Source organism: Dasypus novemcinctus, chromosome 12 (genome assembly GCF_030445035.2).
Source record: "Dasypus novemcinctus isolate mDasNov1 chromosome 12, mDasNov1.1.hap2, whole genome shotgun sequence".
In the NCBI taxonomy this organism is placed as follows: domain Eukaryota; kingdom Metazoa; phylum Chordata; class Mammalia; order Cingulata; family Dasypodidae; genus Dasypus; species Dasypus novemcinctus.
In genome coordinates this window covers 99,177,060-99,194,581 of record NC_080684.1, presented here as the reverse complement: position 1 = coordinate 99,194,581, position 17,522 = coordinate 99,177,060, and the positions used below count along the sequence as shown (strand labels likewise).

At 59.5% G+C, this 17,522-nt stretch overlaps 1 protein-coding gene, 1 long non-coding RNA gene and 3 other non-coding genes across 5 annotated transcripts; 4 read left to right on the top strand and 1 right to left on the bottom strand.

Annotated features, from left to right (window-relative positions):
* The first annotated feature begins 151 nt into the window (after positions 1-151).
* On the top strand, positions 152-6,335 carry RPL3 (ribosomal protein L3). The gene is made up of 10 exons (XM_004447840.4): positions 152-267; positions 1,148-1,340; positions 1,745-1,913; positions 2,555-2,690; positions 3,760-3,946; positions 4,378-4,538; positions 4,994-5,095; positions 5,402-5,497; positions 5,903-6,022; positions 6,230-6,335. Exons 1-10 carry the CDS (start codon positions 265-267, stop codon positions 6,272-6,274), a joined length of 1,212 nt encoding a protein of 403 aa, XP_004447897.1. The 5' UTR covers positions 152-264; the 3' UTR covers positions 6,275-6,335.
* Positions 735-799, top strand: LOC111765190 (small nucleolar RNA SNORD43). The gene has a single exon (XR_002797594.1). It is a non-coding gene; the product is annotated as a small nucleolar RNA SNORD43 (small nucleolar RNA).
* On the top strand, positions 2,500-2,554 carry LOC111765197 (small nucleolar RNA U82P). The gene has a single exon (XR_002797602.1). It is a non-coding gene; the product is annotated as a small nucleolar RNA U82P (small nucleolar RNA).
* On the top strand, positions 4,003-4,096 carry LOC111765195 (small nucleolar RNA U83B). Its single transcript, XR_002797600.1, has one exon. It is a non-coding gene; the product is annotated as a small nucleolar RNA U83B (small nucleolar RNA).
* On the bottom strand, positions 6,175-12,716 carry LOC101414110 (uncharacterized). The gene is made up of 4 exons (XR_187779.5): positions 12,628-12,716; positions 12,232-12,322; positions 11,953-12,115; positions 6,175-8,887 (listed from the first exon to the last, which is right to left on the bottom strand). It is a non-coding gene; the product is annotated as an uncharacterized lncRNA (long non-coding RNA).
* Between the last annotated feature and the right edge of the window lie 4,806 nt (positions 12,717-17,522).

Below are 17,522 nucleotides of genomic sequence, written 5' to 3'. Positions count from 1 at the left end.
CCTCCCATCGGCTTTTCACTAAGTTTGAACCCAGTCAGTCGCCGTAGAACCTCTAATCCCCGCCTCCGAAGCTGACGTCCACGTACCGAGGAACGCTGGCCCTGAAAGAGCGTGCGTGGAAGTGGCTCCGACAGCCTGCCCCCCCCCCGCCCGACGTCCGCCGCGGGCGCGCGCTCGCACGCCGGAAGGGGCGGGACCAGAGCAGACTTTATATGCCTCGCGCCGCGCGCGTCAAGTCCTCTACTGGCGGCACTCGGTGGCGTCATGGTGGGTGTCCTCGTGGCGGCTTCGCTGCTTCGCTGCCTGCGGCCTTGGCATGGCTGAGGCCGCAGCGCGCCGTTGCGGTCGCCGTCGGCTTGGCTGGCGCCGGGGTCCTGTTCTAGGAATATGGAGGATTTAGGGGGTTCCGGAGCCAGGTTCATTTCTTGAAAGCACTAAGCCAGAGAAAAGGGATCCTTAGGGGATTGGGCTTGGGACGTGCGGGTGCGCGGCCTTGAATCTGGAGGCTGGCCACAAGTCGTGGGTCATTTCTGCGTCTTTTCGTCGTGCTAGTTTAAGTCTTAGTGTTATACGGCCATGAGGCCTTTGCCTAGGCACGCCTTTGTTCTGAGTGGAAGAAGCTGGGCAGTGCTTTAAGCCTTGCTGAGCTGGGAGGTGAAGTTTAAGCAGATTGCAAGAGGAGGCCGCCCGGATCGGTGGGTCTAGTTTCTAAGGCCTCTGGAATTCCCAGAAACCACATGTGATGAATTTATTGACGGGCGGACAGAGAACTCTGTGCTGATTGTCAATGTTCTGATTGGGGCTCTGTCGAGTTCTAGTGGCCTGCGTCAGTCCAGCTCCTCTGGGAGCTGGAGCCATTTTCTCCAGTCCCCTTGGGGTCCTTAAGATTCATTTAAGGACATCCTTCATGGTGTAGTTTGTGTGCTGTTTTCCTTTGTAAGTGAATGAACAGTAGTAAAACGAGAGGATTGGACTGAAGGTTCAACTCCAAATTCCAATGAATGCGATCTGGAAAAATAACCTAATTTAGCCAGTGAACCTGGGGTTGGTTGGGTTAGGATTCGCCATGGCAGAGAATTCTCTTCAGGGTTCGGGGAGCTGGGAACCAGAGGCGAGTGCGTGTTAAACGTTGGTCATTTTCTCCTAGTCCCACAGGAAGTTCTCGGCTCCCAGGCATGGGTCCCTGGGCTTCTTGCCTCGGAAGCGCAGCAGCCGGCACCGCGGGAAGGTGAAGAGCTTCCCCAAGGATGACTCCTCCAAACCCGTCCACCTCACGGCCTTCCTGGGCTACAAGGCCGGCATGACCCACATCGTGCGGGAAGTCGATCGGCCAGGGTCCAGTATGTACATCCTCCAAGCTGGCGGGGGAAGGAGGGGGCAGTGAACTGGAAATGGGGCCAAGTGGTCCGAAGAGGGTGGCCTGACTCCTACGGGGAAACATTTAGGTATCAAAGCCTATCAGATAGTAGAGTAGTGATTATATTAAAAACAGTGGATTTTTCCATTTTATACATGATTTGGTACTGCTGCTGTTAGTAGAGGATCTTAGAGTCCTACATTAACAGTCTGCCTACACTTGGTAATGCTTAGCACTGTTTTGTATTAGGCAATTAAAGAAATTTGTCTGGTAGAGCTTTCTGTGGTAGTTGAGCACTGAACACAGGAAATGTAAAACAGATACTTGGCTGACTGGGTATCAGGGAGGGTCAGCTGGCTCCAGCCTGATAACCTGGTTTCTCTGCAGAGGTGAACAAGAAGGAAGTGGTCGAGGCGGTGACCATCGTGGAGACCCCACCCATGGTGGTCGTGGGCGTGGTGGGCTATGTAGAGACCCCTCGTGGCCTCCGTACCTTCAAGACTGTCTTTGCCGAGCATATCAGCGATGAGTGCAAACGACGTTTCTACAAGAACTGGTGAGAAGGTGAAAGCCGGGCAGGTTCTAGGTTAGGGCCTAGGTAGAAGGGGGTGCCGTCTGCAAGGGAGGAAGTGCTCTGGCCCCAGGTCTAGGTGCCTGAACAGTCCTTGGGGACAGAGGCCTTAGGGTGACCATTGGGTTCCTGACCAGAGAGCAGCACCCCTCCCTTGACTTTACATACCGTGTTCAGGTTATTGGGCACTGGGTTGTGATGGCTGAAGATACACTAGTCTTACCTGGTTGCTGGGGGCGATTGAGAGCCAGCTAGAAAGAGCAGGATAATTCCTACTCCCTGGCTCGACATTTTCATGTTTACCCTCTTGTAAGTAAATAGTGCACCCCCTCTGAGTTCGATTGGAACTTTTCTAATACCCTATTTAATGGCCAAACTGGAGCAAGAATTAGCGTCTGTTTGAATGTTTGTACCTGACATTAACCTTGTGGCCCTCTGCTCAGCTCCGCTCGGCTCTGTCCGATGAGCTCCATCCAGGCTCCGCTTGCCGGTGGAAAAGGCTCCTTAGAAGCCGGCAAAGAGCCCCATCCCCCTGTGGTGCCAGTGTGCCTCCCGCTCACCCCTCCTTGGAGAGGTGATGAAGGCTTGGCCCCGGCCCCCTTCCCAACTCTGCTCTGCTCCTGAAGGCATAAGTCTAAGAAGAAGGCCTTCACCAAGTACTGCAAGAAGTGGCAGGATGATGATGGCAAAAAGCAGCTGGAGAAGGACTTCAGTAGCATGAAGAAGTACTGCCAGGTCATCCGTGTCATTGCACACACCCAGGTGAGCACCGCCCCCCCATGGTGCCCACGAGGGGCTTACTTGGCACCCCTTCCTGTCATTTATGATCTAGATGATTATGTGGCCTTTGCCACCCCTTTTGGAGGCTTGGTTATCTTCTGTGTTGCTCATCTAAGACTGTAGAGCCTCAGGATTCTGGGAGGGTGGGACAGGTTCAGGTTCCTTGAACTTAAATTCTTCGTGCAGGAGAGGCCACTCAGTAGCTTGGGGTTGCTTGAAGTTCAACAGCAGCATGGCCGAGACACTGCCACACCTTGGACAGACTGGGCTTTGGCTTGCTTGAGAACGTGGATGATGCCCACACATGGGCAGGTCTTTTCGGTACCAGTAGAGGGCACTGTGTCCCCATTGGCCTTCAAAAGAGAAACCATACCTTGCCTCAGAAAAGCCTTCAACTGTTTAACTCATGTTTAGCCTTATTGATAGGGCTCTGGTAAGGTGTAGGAAGCCTGGCGGTCTGAGCTGGCGAGCCCCTCGGTTGCTTGGTGCCTCCACTTGGATCAAATTCCATGTGATTCTGTTCTGGGTCTGTACCACTGCCCCCGGGTTCCCTGCTCAGCCTTCCTGATAGTGCTCAGGCTGTGAACTGGGTGACCAGCACCTCTAGTCACAGCAAGCAAGCCCGGGAACATCCCAGGAGGGCTCTTTTGTGTTCAGATTCCCTTGTTCAGTTTCACCTGTGCATATCCAGTGCATATCCAGTGCTCAGTGGCCTCCTGGTTAGTTGTGTGTGTGTATAGCACACCTTAAATTTACACTGCTGAAGAAAAGTTCTATCTGGCAGTGTTGGGCCAACCTTTCAGTAAAGTTTTTTGGTTATTTTTCACAGCTTTTTGTCTTAATTACTTGCTGCATTGTCTTAAAAAAAAAAAAAGTGGCTTGTCAAGGCAGTTGCAGAGAGAAAAGTCCAGTGAGCTTTTGTTCATAGGGAAACCTAAGAAAGATCGGGAGGGGTTTGTTCAAAGGCACCTACCCATTCGCATGGGTTCTTGTCACCCCCCCATCCCAAGATCCAGGTCTTCCCGAGGTTACAGCTCCATTTCCCTCCTAGATGCGCCTGCTCCCTCTGCGCCAGAAGAAGGCCCACCTGATGGAGATCCAGGTGAACGGCGGCACAGTGGCTGAGAAGCTGGACTGGGCCCGGGAGAGGCTGGAGCAGCAGGTCCCTGTGAGCCAAGTGTTCGGGCAAGATGAGATGATCGATGTCATTGGCGTGACCAAGGGCAAGGGCTACAAAGGTGAGCTTGGCATTGACCAGAGGCCCATGTTTTTGTGGGAAGGGGTTGCAGGCCCAGCTGTTCAGTGATGAAACTGTGGAATGAGCGCTGGGCACAGCGCCTGAGTCAATCTGAGGAAACATTCCATGCTGCCTTCCTTCTGAGAACAGCCCTGTGGGCACAGACACCTGGGGTCGTGTGGGGGTGGGGGACAGCTTCCTACGTAGAACTCATACATCTGAACCGTACCATTTGCAAAATTACAAGAGGGGAGAAGTCATGGGGATTTGAGGGTTGATACTCAATAAATACAGGTTCTACTTGTTTCTCCAGTGTACTTCTTGAGCTTTTTTTTTTTACTGTAACTCAAATATAGTAAGATGAGTGCCAGTTGGGTGATTGCTAGGTCTCTGAAGGTGCAGATGTCCCAGTAACTCTTGTGTCCATGCCAGGTGTCACCAGCCGCTGGCACACCAAGAAACTGCCTCGCAAGACCCACCGAGGGCTGCGCAAGGTGGCCTGTATTGGGGCGTGGCATCCTGCCCGCGTGGCCTTCTCTGTGGCTCGGGCTGGACAGAAAGGGTACCACCACCGCACTGAGATCAACAAGAAGGTGAGTGTCAGCTGCTGCTGATGTGGGGGCAGGAGAGCCAGGATTGGGCATTGCCACTCCTTCCTCGTGGAATCACATGGAGTCAGTTGCTCTTGTCAGGGAAGAGTAATTTGGGCTCTTGGATGCCAAGTGCTTTGTAAGGTACCACCTTCACCTTAAACGAAGCTGATCCTTCGGTGTGACCAGGCAAAAGAGCTTTGTCGGGCCCTTCGGGCTCTGTTCACGAGAACTAAGTTTGCGGTGCCACTCGTATGGCCCTGTGTTGGGCCTGGCCCAGCCACCTTACAGACAAGCACTGGGCCTCCAGCTTTTCCTTCTGAGGTCCCAGCTGCTTTCGCATGCCCTCCACTGCAGGCCAGCCCCCTGGGGTCCTTTCACCCTGTATGTTCTCAAGGTTTCCTGCCCGGGTTCGCCCTTCCCAAGCCTTGCTGCTCACATGCTCTTCCTATGTGCAGATCTACAAGATTGGCCAGGGCTACCTTATCAAGGACGGCAAGCTGATCAAGAACAACGCCTCCACGGACTACGACCTGTCGGACAAGAGCATCAACCCCCTGGTGAGGAATGGCGGCAGGGTTCTGCCAGCACCCCTGCAAACAAACTCGCCCCGTCCTGCTTCCCCAGAGCCCCCTGAGGTCTTGCTGGGTGGCCCATGGGTGGGGACCCAGGTGCTACCAAGGCCCACCTGGGGTTTTGGCAGTCATGACCTGATCCTGGCACCCAGCTTTAAGCTGCTGATGGCCCTGGCCCAGGTGGGCTGGTGAAGGGGCTCTGCCTTTGAGCTGAGGGCAGGTTGCACGCTTGGGGAGGAGTTTGCCTGTCTTCAACCCGATCTTTGCTGACCCTTTGGCCTTTTTCCCCAGGGTGGTTTTGTCCACTACGGTGAGGTGACCAATGACTTTGTCATGCTGAAAGGCTGTGTGGTGGGGACCAAGAAGCGGGTGCTTACCCTCCGCAAGGTGAGCCGGGGACCTCTGGGTGGTTGGCTCTGCACCCAGCTTACCCCTGCTGAGCTGGAGAGGGGAGGCTGAGCAGATGGAGGTGCAGGGCTGGAGCCTCGTGGGGGGATGCCAGGGCCCGGGCTGGTTCTCGTGCTGTTGACGCCAGGTTGTGGGAGAAGGTAATCCCCAGTCGGGCCTTGAGGCCTCTTGGCTTCTTTGGCCTTGTCCCTCGTGGTGGAGGGAGTGTCCCTTTGTGGGAGCTGGACAGGGTGAGGGGTAAAGGTGGGGCAGCTTTACTCCTGGGCGGCCTTACTGCCCCCGCACTGAAATTGGGTTGAGTTGCTCCTCTGGCTGTGGCTATGTCGTGTGGGTGGTTGGAGCTGAGGAGGGCTTGGCTCTCGGTGACTGTTCCTTCCCCTGCAGTCCTTGCTGGTGCAGACCAAACGCAGGGCCCTGGAGAAGATTGATCTCAAGTTCATCGACACCACCTCCAAATTTGGCCATGGCCGCTTCCAGACCGTGGAGGAGAAGAAGGCGTTCATGGTGAGCATCCCGGCGTGCTGCCTCTGCCTGGGGTGGGGTGGCTGCAGCCTGCCGGCCCCCGCGCTGCTCTCCTCGTGGAGCTGGTGTGGAAAGCCTGGGCTGGCCTCGAGGCCCTGAGAGGGGTGCACCCTGCCTGCGTCTGGGTCTGCTGGTCTGTCTGGCTGCCTGTCTCCAACTGGAACCTTACCCCTGCACCTCTCTCCACAGGGACCACTCAAGAAGGACCGAATTGCAAAGGAAGAAGGCGCTTGATGTCCAGAAGGAATTGTGCAGCTGGTGGGATCTCAATAAAAAACGATTTTCCAGTGACAAATGGTTTTGCAGTCGTGTTTATGGCTTCTGGTCCTGGGAGGGCAGCAGTGGCCCTCCCCAACCACCACCATCAGCTGGGGTGGTGCCTCACAGGGGCCCTGTGGTGGACATGATCCACCCCTTTCCCATCCCTCCCGCCTCTGCTCTGGCCCTTGGCCTGCCAGGCCTGGGAGTGCCCCTGAGCTGGGTCAGCAAACTTGCACACGGATCAGGACGAGGCAGTTGGGTGCCTGCTGTCTGGGTCAGCTCTGCTTGCACAGCGGGCTTGGCAGCATGTGGGGGCAGGAGGCGCTCAGGACTTGTTCCTGTGCCTCTGGCTGGTTGGCGTGGCACGGCAGGACAGACCCTCATTTGGGTCTGAGTTGCACAGTCTAGGGCCCTTTCATAACCTGCTGCCGCATTCTGGGATTTGGGGCGAGAGGGAAAGTTGTCATTAGCTTCCAGTTCACCCAGTTCTTGGTATCTGCAGAGTCCTGCATGAAACCTGGAGCTAGCAGGAAAATATGCAGGGAGTAAGAAAACAAGTCCTGGTCGGACTGGAACCTCTGCTCTCTCGACTTGGGCTCTAGGAGGGGCCTGGCCCAGGAGGCACTGCCCAGGCGCTAAGTGAGGGCTGGCCTGGGCTTGTCCCAGCCTGTGCCCTTCTGGCTCAGCTGACTGGCTGCAGTGGTGACACCAGCACAGTCCCTTGAAGTCATGTCTAGTAAGTTCCCGCTTGGGCCAGGGCTGGTAACTGCGTGCCCTACTCTGAAGCAGATTCCTTCCCCCAGTTTGTCTGCCTTGCCCCGTCGGAAATGACCCCCACTTACTGCCCAGGGCTCTGCTGTGAGGTGCTCCAGGGCGGGGTCCACTGCTGGGAAGCGTGTCTGATCCTGTTTCCCCACCTGGGTGTGCAGGCGCACACGCAGGAAGGTTAGGCTGGGACAGCTTGTTTTTTCACGTGGAGAATGGGAGTACCGAGGGGATGGGCTGGGTCCTTGAGGTACCTGATGTGGGTCCCCATGGGTGGGAGTACCCCCCACCTTTGCCCAGTTCCCTTTTGCTGTGGGCTCTGTAGCAAGTCCTGGCTGTGCTGTGGAAGGCTCCTGGGCTGGGGGTTCTGCGATGGGGGATCCTAGAGACAGCTGCTCCCACACTTAGCTCCCGCTGCCCCCGTGCCTGGAGCGGCTGCAGCTGCACTTCAGGCCAGGGCCGCCAGGGGGTGGGAGTGTGCAGCTCCCGGCTGGGCCGGCCCGGGCCTCGGCGGACCCCTTCCCATCCCGTCTCCTTGGGTGCCCCACACCCCTGGAGGCAAGGGTGCAGCCTGTTTGATGGGAGAAATGGAGGCTTGGGAGGAGGTGGGACCTACTACTGCCCAATCCCTTTGGGGGAGCCCCTAACAGTCTGCCTGGGTGGGTCACTGAGCTGGGCAGGGCACCTCTCCCGTCCCCACCCCTGGCCTGTCCTGACCTCTGGGCCCTCTGGGCCTCCCCACAGCCTCAGGCCAGCCCTGCTCCTCCGGCCCTGTGCCCACTTGGGTCTGCCACACGGCCCTGGGGATCTGGGGACCCGAGGACATGCGTCCCCTAGGGGCAGGGGAGAGTAGCGCGCTGCTCCCCGGCTGAGGACACATCCCGCACTGCAGACACGGCGGTCTCCAGGTGGGGGCAGCCACCACACCCGTGCACGTCCCTGCATGTGTGGCACAAGCCAGTCGAGGGCCGGCTGGCTTGGCAGAGGTCTAAGCCTTTTTTGACTGTCCCTGTGTCCCCACCCTCCCTGTCCCTTGCCCTGCCCCTTTCCTGTGGCATGACCCATAGCCTATAACAGCTCCACTCCTCCAACTTATCAGCCCGAGTGGTGAAGCGTGGACGTGCCCACGGCGGCGCGGGTGCCCAGGGGGGCGCCGGGCGGGAGCGAGGGCCTTGCCGAGCAGCGGGGGCCCGGCAGGCGTGTGGGCCGCTCGCCGGCTCTTCCCAGGCCCTGTACACCAGCCCCAGCGCAGGTGCGGGGGAAACCGGTGACCCCAGCCCTGTCTTCCCAGGAGCTTGTGTTCTAGTTGGGGGAGGCAGACAATAAGCCAGGTAAGGAATTCGGAAGTCATGAGTGCTGTGAAGAGAGGAACCGGGCTGCTGGCACAGCGGGGCGGCGAGGCCTCTCGGGGACCTGGGGGGCCTGGGCAGCGGGAGCAGCAGGAGCAAAGGCCCTGGGGTGGGAGCGAGGCTCCCGGGCTCCACCTGAGCTGAGGGAGGCGGCTTTCCATGCCCCCACCCGGGCCACGCTCGTGCGGGAGATCCCTGCTGGGGGGGACCGGGCCCGCCTTGTTCACTTCCAGACCCCCGGGGCCCTGTGGGGTCAGTTAATGTTGGCTGCGGGTCGTGTTTGGGTGTCGGGGTGTCCCGGCAGGAGGGTCTGAGCGACTCTGGCCGGAGGGTGGCGGGTTTGTTTTTGTCTCTAGGCGGCTCCGGCTCGTCTCCCAGTGGAGTGCTGGCGTGCCCGTCCTGTCACCAGACCCCCGGGCAGGCCTTGCTGGAATCCTGCGGTGACAGACCAAGGCGCCTCATTCCATTCCTTCTGGAAAAAGAAAAGAAAAGAAAATACCTGCTGGAAATTTCTGAGCAAGTGGGAACAGGGAGGTGGCGGGAGCCACCATTGCCTTACAAGGTGTGACCGAGCAGATTCCTTGGCGGCGCTCCCCTGGGGCTGGCTGTGGGGGCGGGCAGGGGCCAGGGCTCCCTCCAAAGTGCTCTCCAGCCGGGTCCTCGCCACGGCCTCCCCGGCGGGGCTGCCCTGCTGGGCCCGCGTCCCCCGGCCCCCGCCCCTGGCCCTTAGCGTCCGTCCCCAGCTCGCAGCTGCTCTTCTGCTCCTCTCCTGGCCGTGCCCCCGCTCAGCCTGGCACTCCACTCGAGCCGCCGACCCCCCAGCCTCAGGGCCCTGCCCCGGCCCGGCCACTGCCGCGCCAGGAGCCCGCACAGCTTGGCTTTCCCTTGGTGGCCCAGGCTCAGATGCCAGGGCCGGACCGCTGGGTGGGGGATGTCAGGGCGTGCTGGCTCAGACCTCACGGAGGCTGGGAACCAGAGGAGGGTGGCAGCACCCAGGGACCTTCTGGTTCCTACCTCAGAACGTTGAAAGGTCAGCATCGTTTCCGCGCCCTCAGCACCTCCAGCCCCGACCTCCCCGCCCGGTGCTGCGCGGTGCCCAGCCTCCCTGGCCCCTGCCTCCCCAACGCGGTCACAGTGACTCTGTGGTTCCAGGGACAGTGCCAGGGCCGGGAGGCGCCAGGACGGCAGGTGCCTTTCTCCCGTCAGCCGCGGTTCCGAGCACTTCGCTCGCACCATCTCGGCCTCCTCAGGGCTGCCTTTGAGGCAGGTTCTCTTATGGCCCCATTTTACAGATGGAGAAACTGAGGCTTGGAAAGCACAAGGAGCTGGCCTGAGGAGCAGGGGACTCATTTGTGGAGCACCTCCTTTTCCAGGCCTCCTGTGGGTCCTTCCGGAGTGACCTCATTCCATCCCCGTGACCACTGTCCATTCCGTGGGTGGCGAGAAAGGGCCCGGGGAGGTACAGGCTCCCCTCAAGCGGCCTGGCGGCCCCCAGAGGTCAGCTTCCTGGGGTACAGGGCAGGACGGGGGCGGGTGGACAGACGGCCCGGAGGGACAGGAAGACAATGCAGGCCCTGCCTGGCGCGTGGCTTCCTTGGGCTCAGGCACTGTTCTAAGCACTGGCACGTGTAGTCCGTCAAAGGCAGGGCCCTCCCCTGCTCAAGAGCTTTCTGTGGCTCCACTTGGCACATCTGTCTACTGCTGTATCAACAACCTGCAGGAAGCACCTGCTCTGTGACCCGAATGTGGCACTCAAGGCGCCATGTGACTGGGCCTCAACCTCCCTTCTGGCTCATCCCAGGCAGCTCACAGCCGTGCCTCAGCCCCCCGGGACCACCGGGGTCGGCCTCCTGACTTGCCTCAGTGCCCCGTTGGGAATGGGGTGGGGTCTGGCTCCGGAGGGGGTTCGGAGGGCTGGATCCTGGTCGGTCACTGTCCGGGGCGGTAGCGCACAGGGTGATGTGCGCAGCCCAGCTCCTGGCCCGAGCCCTGGACACGTGTTCCCAGCCGCCTCTGCGGGGCCTGACCCCCCCATCCTAGCTGCTGCGGAAGGAACGAAACCGCGGCTTCGAGAGGGCAGCTGGCCGCCCAGCCTCTCCACCTCGCCCATGGCTCCACGGAGCCTTGAGCCCCAAAGCCCAGATTATCTACCAAGGCAGAACGGCAACTGGCAGCCAAGGGCCAAACCAGCTCCCTGCTACGTTTTGTTTGGCTTTGAGAGTTGTTGTTTTTTAAAAATTGGGAGCTCTCACATTCAGATTTCCATCTCCTTTGGCGATGGGACCGGGGGCAGCCCAGGACTGGAGCTGCGCAGGCCTCCTCGCACCCGTCCCCTCCCGCTGGCCCTCTGCTCCCTGCCCTGCACCATCCGCAGAGCTGCCTAGGAGTCACCTTGCTGGGTGCTTCCTGCGCACAGCGGGTGCTCAGCAAGGCCGGGAGGTCGAGGACAAATGCAGCAGCCACTGGGCCTTCCCATGACGCCCTGCTGTCTGAGCTGGTGTCACTAGAGCTTCTAGAAGGCATGCGTGTGCGGGCTTTGCATTCATCTTCACAAACTTGGTCAACAGCCAAAAACCCGGAAACTCCAAAGTCCACTGAGCAAAGGGTGGCTGAAGGACCGCCCGGCGCCTCGGCTGGGGAGGCCAGGAGTGCCGAGCAGGGAGCCACGGTCCCGTCTCGACGGGCCTCCCAGCTGCGCAGGAGCAAGGCACGCAGCCGCGGGGAGCTGCCCGCCCTGGGCCTCAGCGTGCATGAAGTGTGCTGTAATTCATTTTAAACGTGCCAATGGCAAATCTGACCTGTGCCGACTGAGGGACACGGAGTACCGTGCAGTGGCTGAGCGGCCCCTGGCCCAGCTCCCCTGAGAACTCACTGTGCAACCTCATGAGGCCTGTCTGGGCCTCAGTTTCCTCATCTGCCTGTGGGATCAGGGGAGGGCTGAGTTGGACACTTTCTCAGGCAAGATTAGGACTCAGAGGGCCAAAGACCAGTGCAAAGTGAGGAGAGAGAGAAAGGGAGAGAGAGCTCTGTGGGCTGCAGCAATCAAGGAAGTCTTCCTGGAAGAGGGAGACTGGAGCTGAGCTGTGAGGGCTGAGCTGTGGCGAGGTTTCAGGCTCAGCAGGAAGCAGGCTGGGGAGGGCTTTGGGGATGGGCTGTTGGAGGCCTTCCTTGGGACCCTCGATTGCACCTCATCACGGGGACTCCTACTTCTCCAGACTCTGTGGTGCGTTGTCCCCTTGCGTGCCAGGCCCCACACCTGGCACTGGCTGACTCCTCATGCCTGGGTGGGGCAGGCATGAAGAGGATCCCCGTTTCACAGAGGCCCCCAGACTCCTCTGGGCTCGTTGGCCTGGAGGAGGCAAAGGAGGGGGAGCCGTTGGCAGGTGCAGGAGGCCAGCGCCCCGGTGCTCCCTCAGGCTGTGTGCCCTGCCTGGAATGCTTACCCCTCTTTTCCGCCCTGGCCGACCCCAGCTCGCCCTCCCGGGCTCAGCAACCCCGGCACGGCCTCTCGGAGGCCTCTGCGCCCTAGGCCCGCACCTGAGTTCCCCGGAGCAGCGCTCTCTGCCCTCTCAGCTTCTCACCACCCTCGCCAGGCCTGTGGTCTTTGCTGCTTTCGGCCTGGAGCAGGGACTGCGGCCACTGTCCCCCTGACCAGCTGAGCGTGTAGCAGGTGTTCAGTAAATCCTGGCTGGAAGACCTCCTGATGGAAGGGGGAAACAAACAAGTGAGGATAGGGTGGATGCTGTGGTTTGAGAAGTCCCCCAGGGTCAGGGCAGGGTGGGACCTGCCTCTGTGGCCGCACCTGCCCTCTCTCACCTGGACTGCTCCTGTGGTCATCTCCGGGTCCGTGTTCCTGCTTCCCTCCTGGACCTCCCTGCCTCTTCTCCATCCAGCAGCCAGAGCGACCCTGGAAAAACCCCAGACAAGCAACTCCCTCCTCTGCTCCCGCTGCATCGTCACAGGGGCACGCTGGCCCTGCCTGGCCTGGCCCCCGTACCTCCCTGACCTCCCGCCACTGTCCCTGCCCACCCATAACCACCCCTCGGACGGGACAGCTCTCTGCTGCCTCAGGACCTTTGCACTGGTTCTCCCCTAGAAAGTAGCAGAGCTGCCGCACCTCCCTGGGGCCCCTCTTGACTCTACTATTTAAAGCTGCAACCTGCTTCCCCTGCCCTCTCCCGCCCCCGTTCCTCTCTCCCGTAGGACTCCCACCTGCTGGCTTCTGCGGGCAGCCTCGCTGGTCCCTTCACGTGCTCTGAGTCTTCCCGCTCCACTAGGGCAGGGCACTTTATTTTGGTCACTTTCAGAGAATTGGGGGCAGGGAAGGGATGTGGTCTGGAGCGCGTGAGAGGGAGGGGAGGCCTCCAAGGAGGCAGCAACTTCCTCAGAGCAAATTTAGGAAAAGCTGAAGTGAAAACGGCTTGGGCAGCGGAGCGTTTCCTGCAGCCGGCCCCAGGAGCTAAGGGGCTGCGCCCGGTCGGTGAGGCTGAGGCGTCGTGTCCCTGCAGGCCTGTCTGCGTGGGCGAGTCGGTGTGTCTCTGGATGTGGCCGTGGGTGTCTGAGTGTGACTGGGTGTCCCTGTGTGTCCGTGTGTGTGTGGGGCCTGGAGCAAGAGCCGTGTCCTCTCGGGGACCTCGGGGCGCTGGGCCCGTGGTCTGAGGCCTGGCTGTTTTAGGGGCCCCCCTCCACCCCCTGCACTTTGGGGCTCGATTGTCCTGCTCCCACCCTCCCTGGGCGCTGTGGCCTAGAGGGACAGCGCGTGGGCTCTGGGGCTGGGCTTCCGGGGCCCCGACCCCGGCTCTGCTGCTTTTCAGCTGTGTGACCTTGAGGAAGCACGTTTTTAAGTTATTTGAGAAGTCGTGAGTTAACAAAACAATCACGCGGGATTCCCATACGTCGCCCCCCCACCTTACACCGTGGTGACACGTTTGTTACCAACGATGAAAGAACATTGTCATCATATCGTGGGCCAGAGCTTACACTTGGCGGCTTTCCCCCACAAACAGTCCCAGTATTAACACCGTGTGTCTACGGTCCATTTGTTACAGGTCATGAGAGAACGTTCTCGCGTTTGTGTGCTCACCACAGTCCCGCACTCATCCCCGAGTCTCTGTGTTACACGCCCCCCGCCTGGTTCAGTCCGTCCAGGGTGGACCCTCAGGGGCTCTCAGGTTCATCACGGGGATGTGCGTCAGCAGTTCAGTCCATTTCAGAGCATTTCATTATTCCAAAATGGAAGATCCTATACCCCCTTCCACCCGCCCATTACTGACCTTTAGCATTGACATAGTATCTTCCTTGCCATTGCTGTAAAAATATTACAATATTACTGTTAACTGCAGACTGTAAGTTATGTTGGTCCAGGGGTTCTTAATCAGGGCCCGTGAGCTTGAATTGAAATTCAATAAACATTATCCTTGTGGGGACGTGTTGGTGCAGGTGTGACATATTTATTAACTAATACACAGTAGAGTGTGGACTTAGTCAGAGGTCCGTGGTTTTCACCTGCCTGGCAAAGGGGTCCATGGAACAAAAAAGTTAAGAACCGCATTTCCCCATGTAAGTCCATATTCTTAACACCTTGCAAGAGAGGAACTTTCTTGCGTTTGTGCTGTTAACCTCCACCGTCACCACCGAGATCAGTGACACAGTCCCGGATTGTCCTGTCTTACAATGAACAGACTAGACTACCCCTTTCAGCCACCATCGCATTTATGCATCAGCAGCGTTAGTCAGACTCATGATAACGTGTCACCTCTCCTCCAGCCACGTCCACCTATGTACAGTCAGCCTTCCTAACGTGCTGCTTACATTCAGCGTGGCTCCCCTCCCAGCCCAGTTCTGTCTGCTACTAGCCTATGCTCGGTAGTTTCAACTCCATAAACCATCCGTGACACCGTCCGATATTTGTCCTTTTGAGTCTGGCTTATTTCACTGAACAGAACATCCCAAGTTCATTTCTTACAGCTGAATAGTTGTCCATCATCCTCATATACCACATTTTGTTTATCCATTCATCGGGCGATGGGCACCTCGGTTATTTCCACCTTTTAGCAATTGTGACTACTGCTCCTGTGACCATCCGTGAGCACATGTCAGTTGTGTCTTTGCTTTCCGTTGTTCCACTCTGGGCCTCCGTTTCTTCATCTGAACACGGGGACAGTAAGATAAGAAGGCAGTTCCTCCTGCTGCCAGGACTCCGAGAGTGAGAGCGAGCGTGCAAGGGGCTGAGACCAGTGTTGGCGACTGGTGTGGGGCTAAGCGGAGACGAGGGAGGGGCTCTGGGTGGGGCAGGGATGGGACGTGGAGGGAGCCCAAGGCCGTCCAGCGCAGGCCCCCTGCCCGGAGGGGTGCTGAGGCCCAGGGATGAGGAGGGATGGCCAGGGTGGCCAGGGAAAGAGGAGGGGCCCAAGAGGGCGCAGGGAGCAGAGAGGGTGGGAGAGAGAGTGGCCTCGTGGGGCGGCATGTCCTCGGTGAGACCCCATGTCCACATGTCCAGGGGACCAAGGCCTGGGGTGGTCGGGCACAGGCCCCGCCTCCTGCAGGGCCCTGAGAACAAAGGCTGGGCTTGGCCTGGTTGTTTTTTTTAGATTTTATTTTTTATTTATTTCTCTCCCCTTCCCCGTCCCCTCCCCCATTGTCTGCTCTCTGTGTCCATTTGCTGTGTGTTCTTCTGTGACCTCTTCTATCCTTATCAGCGGCGCCAGGAATCTGTGTTTCTTTTTGTTGTGTCATCTTGTCTCAGCTCCCCGTGTGTGTGGCGCCATTCCTGGGCGTGCGGCGCCATTCCTAGGCATGCGGCGCCATTCCTGGGCAGGCTGCACTTTCTTTTGCGCTGGGCGGCTCTCCTTATGGGGCGCACTCCTTGCACATGGGGCTCCCCTATGCGGGGACACCCCTGTGTGGCAGGGCACTCCTTGGAGCATCAGCACTGCACGTGGGCCAGCTCCACACGGGTCAAGGAGGCCCGGGGTTTGAACCCTGGACCTCCCGTGTGGTAGGCGGGTGCCCTAACCACTGGGCCAAGTCCGCTTGCCTGGGGTTGGGCTTTGTTTCCAGGGCAGAGGGGAGCCAGGGAGGTGTTTGAGCAGCGGCTTGGAGGCCTCGGCCCGAGGTTGCTGGTTCCAGATACCATGACAGAGGCTGGGAAGAGGAGACATTTTTACACAACACCCTCAGAAACAAGGCCAGAGTGGCTGGCGCACTCTGCTCAGTGGACTGGGAAAGGCCGAATGGGTGCCAGGGCTCAAGGGAGAGTGACGGGGGCAGGTGCCCCTGGAGGCGGTAAGAGCCACAGCCATGGCGTGCTGGGTGACTCTGAGCAAGCCCTCGAGTCTCTGGTCTCAGTTCCCACTCCCCTGTCAGGGCCAACTGGGGCCCCTCCCCTGTGGAGTTCGCAGTCCTGGCATTCCCGGTCAGGGACAGGGACAATTGAAATCTTCCAGGGACAGAATGGGATCCTTTTTTTTTTTTAATTTTTAGGATGTACTGGGGACTGAACCCAGGACTTCTGCAGGGGAAGCAGGTGCTCAACTCCTTGAGCTACATCGGCTCCCCAGAATGGGATTCTTGACTTGGAGATCCCACCTGCCTTGGTTTCCCCTCTGCACTGGGCTAGAGGTGGGGCAGGGAGGGTAATAATGCTTGATTGTCAAAAGCCTGCACGCCCCGGGGGCCAGATGCCAAGGATTGTTTTCCATTCCTAGGAGGGTGGGCCCTTCCTGCCAGGAGAAAATTCCAAGCTCCCACAGGAGGTGGGGGGTAGAAATCCTGCCCCCCCACCTGACCACAGACTCTCTGCCCCAACCCCGAGGCACCCTCCAGCTCTTTCTCTTCTCTTTTTTGGCTAAGCCAAAGGGAGCCTCCCAGGGCTGGCGCGAGAGGGAGGTGGGGGGAGAAGCCTCTGCTCCTTTGGTTTCTCCGAAGCGTCTCCTCCCTTCCCCTCCCGCTTTCTGTGTTGTTCCAGGCCCAGGCTTGGGAGTACTTAGCCCAGGGAGGCCTCGCCCATCGCATCCCCTCCCCACAGGGCCTGTCCTGTCCTCCTGGATGTCTGTGAGTTGGGGGGTAGAACCTGGAGCTCATGTCCCCTGGCACGATGGGATTTCTGTCCTGTCATTGGGAAAATTTCTAGTTCTAACAGCCCCTGCTCCCAGAATTCCCTAAACCTGAGTTTCTGTGGTTCTGACCTGTCTTCACAAGATGCTGTACTTCTGAATTTATTTGGTTCTAAGAATTCTTTGACCTAGAATGGAAAATGGCCCAGTCTTTGAATGTCCCAGAAGTTGCTGAAATTTTGTAATTCCAAGGCCTCATGGTTCTGTACGTCCGGACCCGGGAGGCTGTGGTTCTGATGCCACACGGGGTGTGGGGGGCCACAGGAGCCGGGGCGGGGCGGTGGCGGGTGGCACGGTGGCAGGCCAGGTGCTGTAGCGTGGGCGTTGGCAGCTGCTCCTGTGCTGACAGGTGGGCAGGGGCCGCTGCCTGAGCCCATCTCACCTGGCCCTGACCCAGGGGAGGGAGGGGTGGGGTCAGGAGGGACCCTGAGGAGGCCCAGCTGGGAGCCCAAGACCCCCCATGGCCCCCGCATCGCCACCCCCATTGTGGACGGGTCTCCTGTCCGCCAGCTCCTCCAATGTGCCCTCTTCTGCCCCGACGCCTGGTCTCTCTTGCCGCAGACGCCCCCTTTCCGCGCCCTGCGATGCCCCACCACCCAGAGCCCTGGCCTGGGAAGGGCCGGGAGGTCAGAGCTGGCACCAGGGGCCTCCGTCTTCCCAGCATGCTTGGCCCCTCTGCCCTGCCGGCGTCCACTCTCCGGGCCGGCTTCTCCCGCGCCCCTCACTCCTCCCCAGGCACCCCGTGCCCTCCCGGCTGCCCCCACCCCTCCCGGCCCCCTGGCCGGCTCCCAGCAGGCCTGTGGAGCTGGAATTCAGCGCGGTCCCCTGCGTGTGTGCTGCCCGCCGCCTGCCAGGGCACCTCCCCTGACTGGGCCGGGAATTCCTCCCACCCACTCCCAACAAGCCCCGGGGGAAGGGGAGCTGTGGGGGGGCAGGCGACAGTGGGTGGCGGGGGGGGGTTGAGGGGGTAGAGCCCCATCCTGGGCCATCCAG

Coding starts and splice junctions, on each gene's coding strand:
- RPL3 (XM_004447840.4), top strand. Junction 5,096..5,401: donor ACAAGAGCATCAACCCCCTG/GTGAGGAATGGC, acceptor CTTTTTCCCCAG/GGTGGTTTTGTCCACTACGG. Junction 5,498..5,902: donor GGGTGCTTACCCTCCGCAAG/GTGAGCCGGGGA, acceptor CTTCCCCTGCAG/TCCTTGCTGGTGCAGACCAA.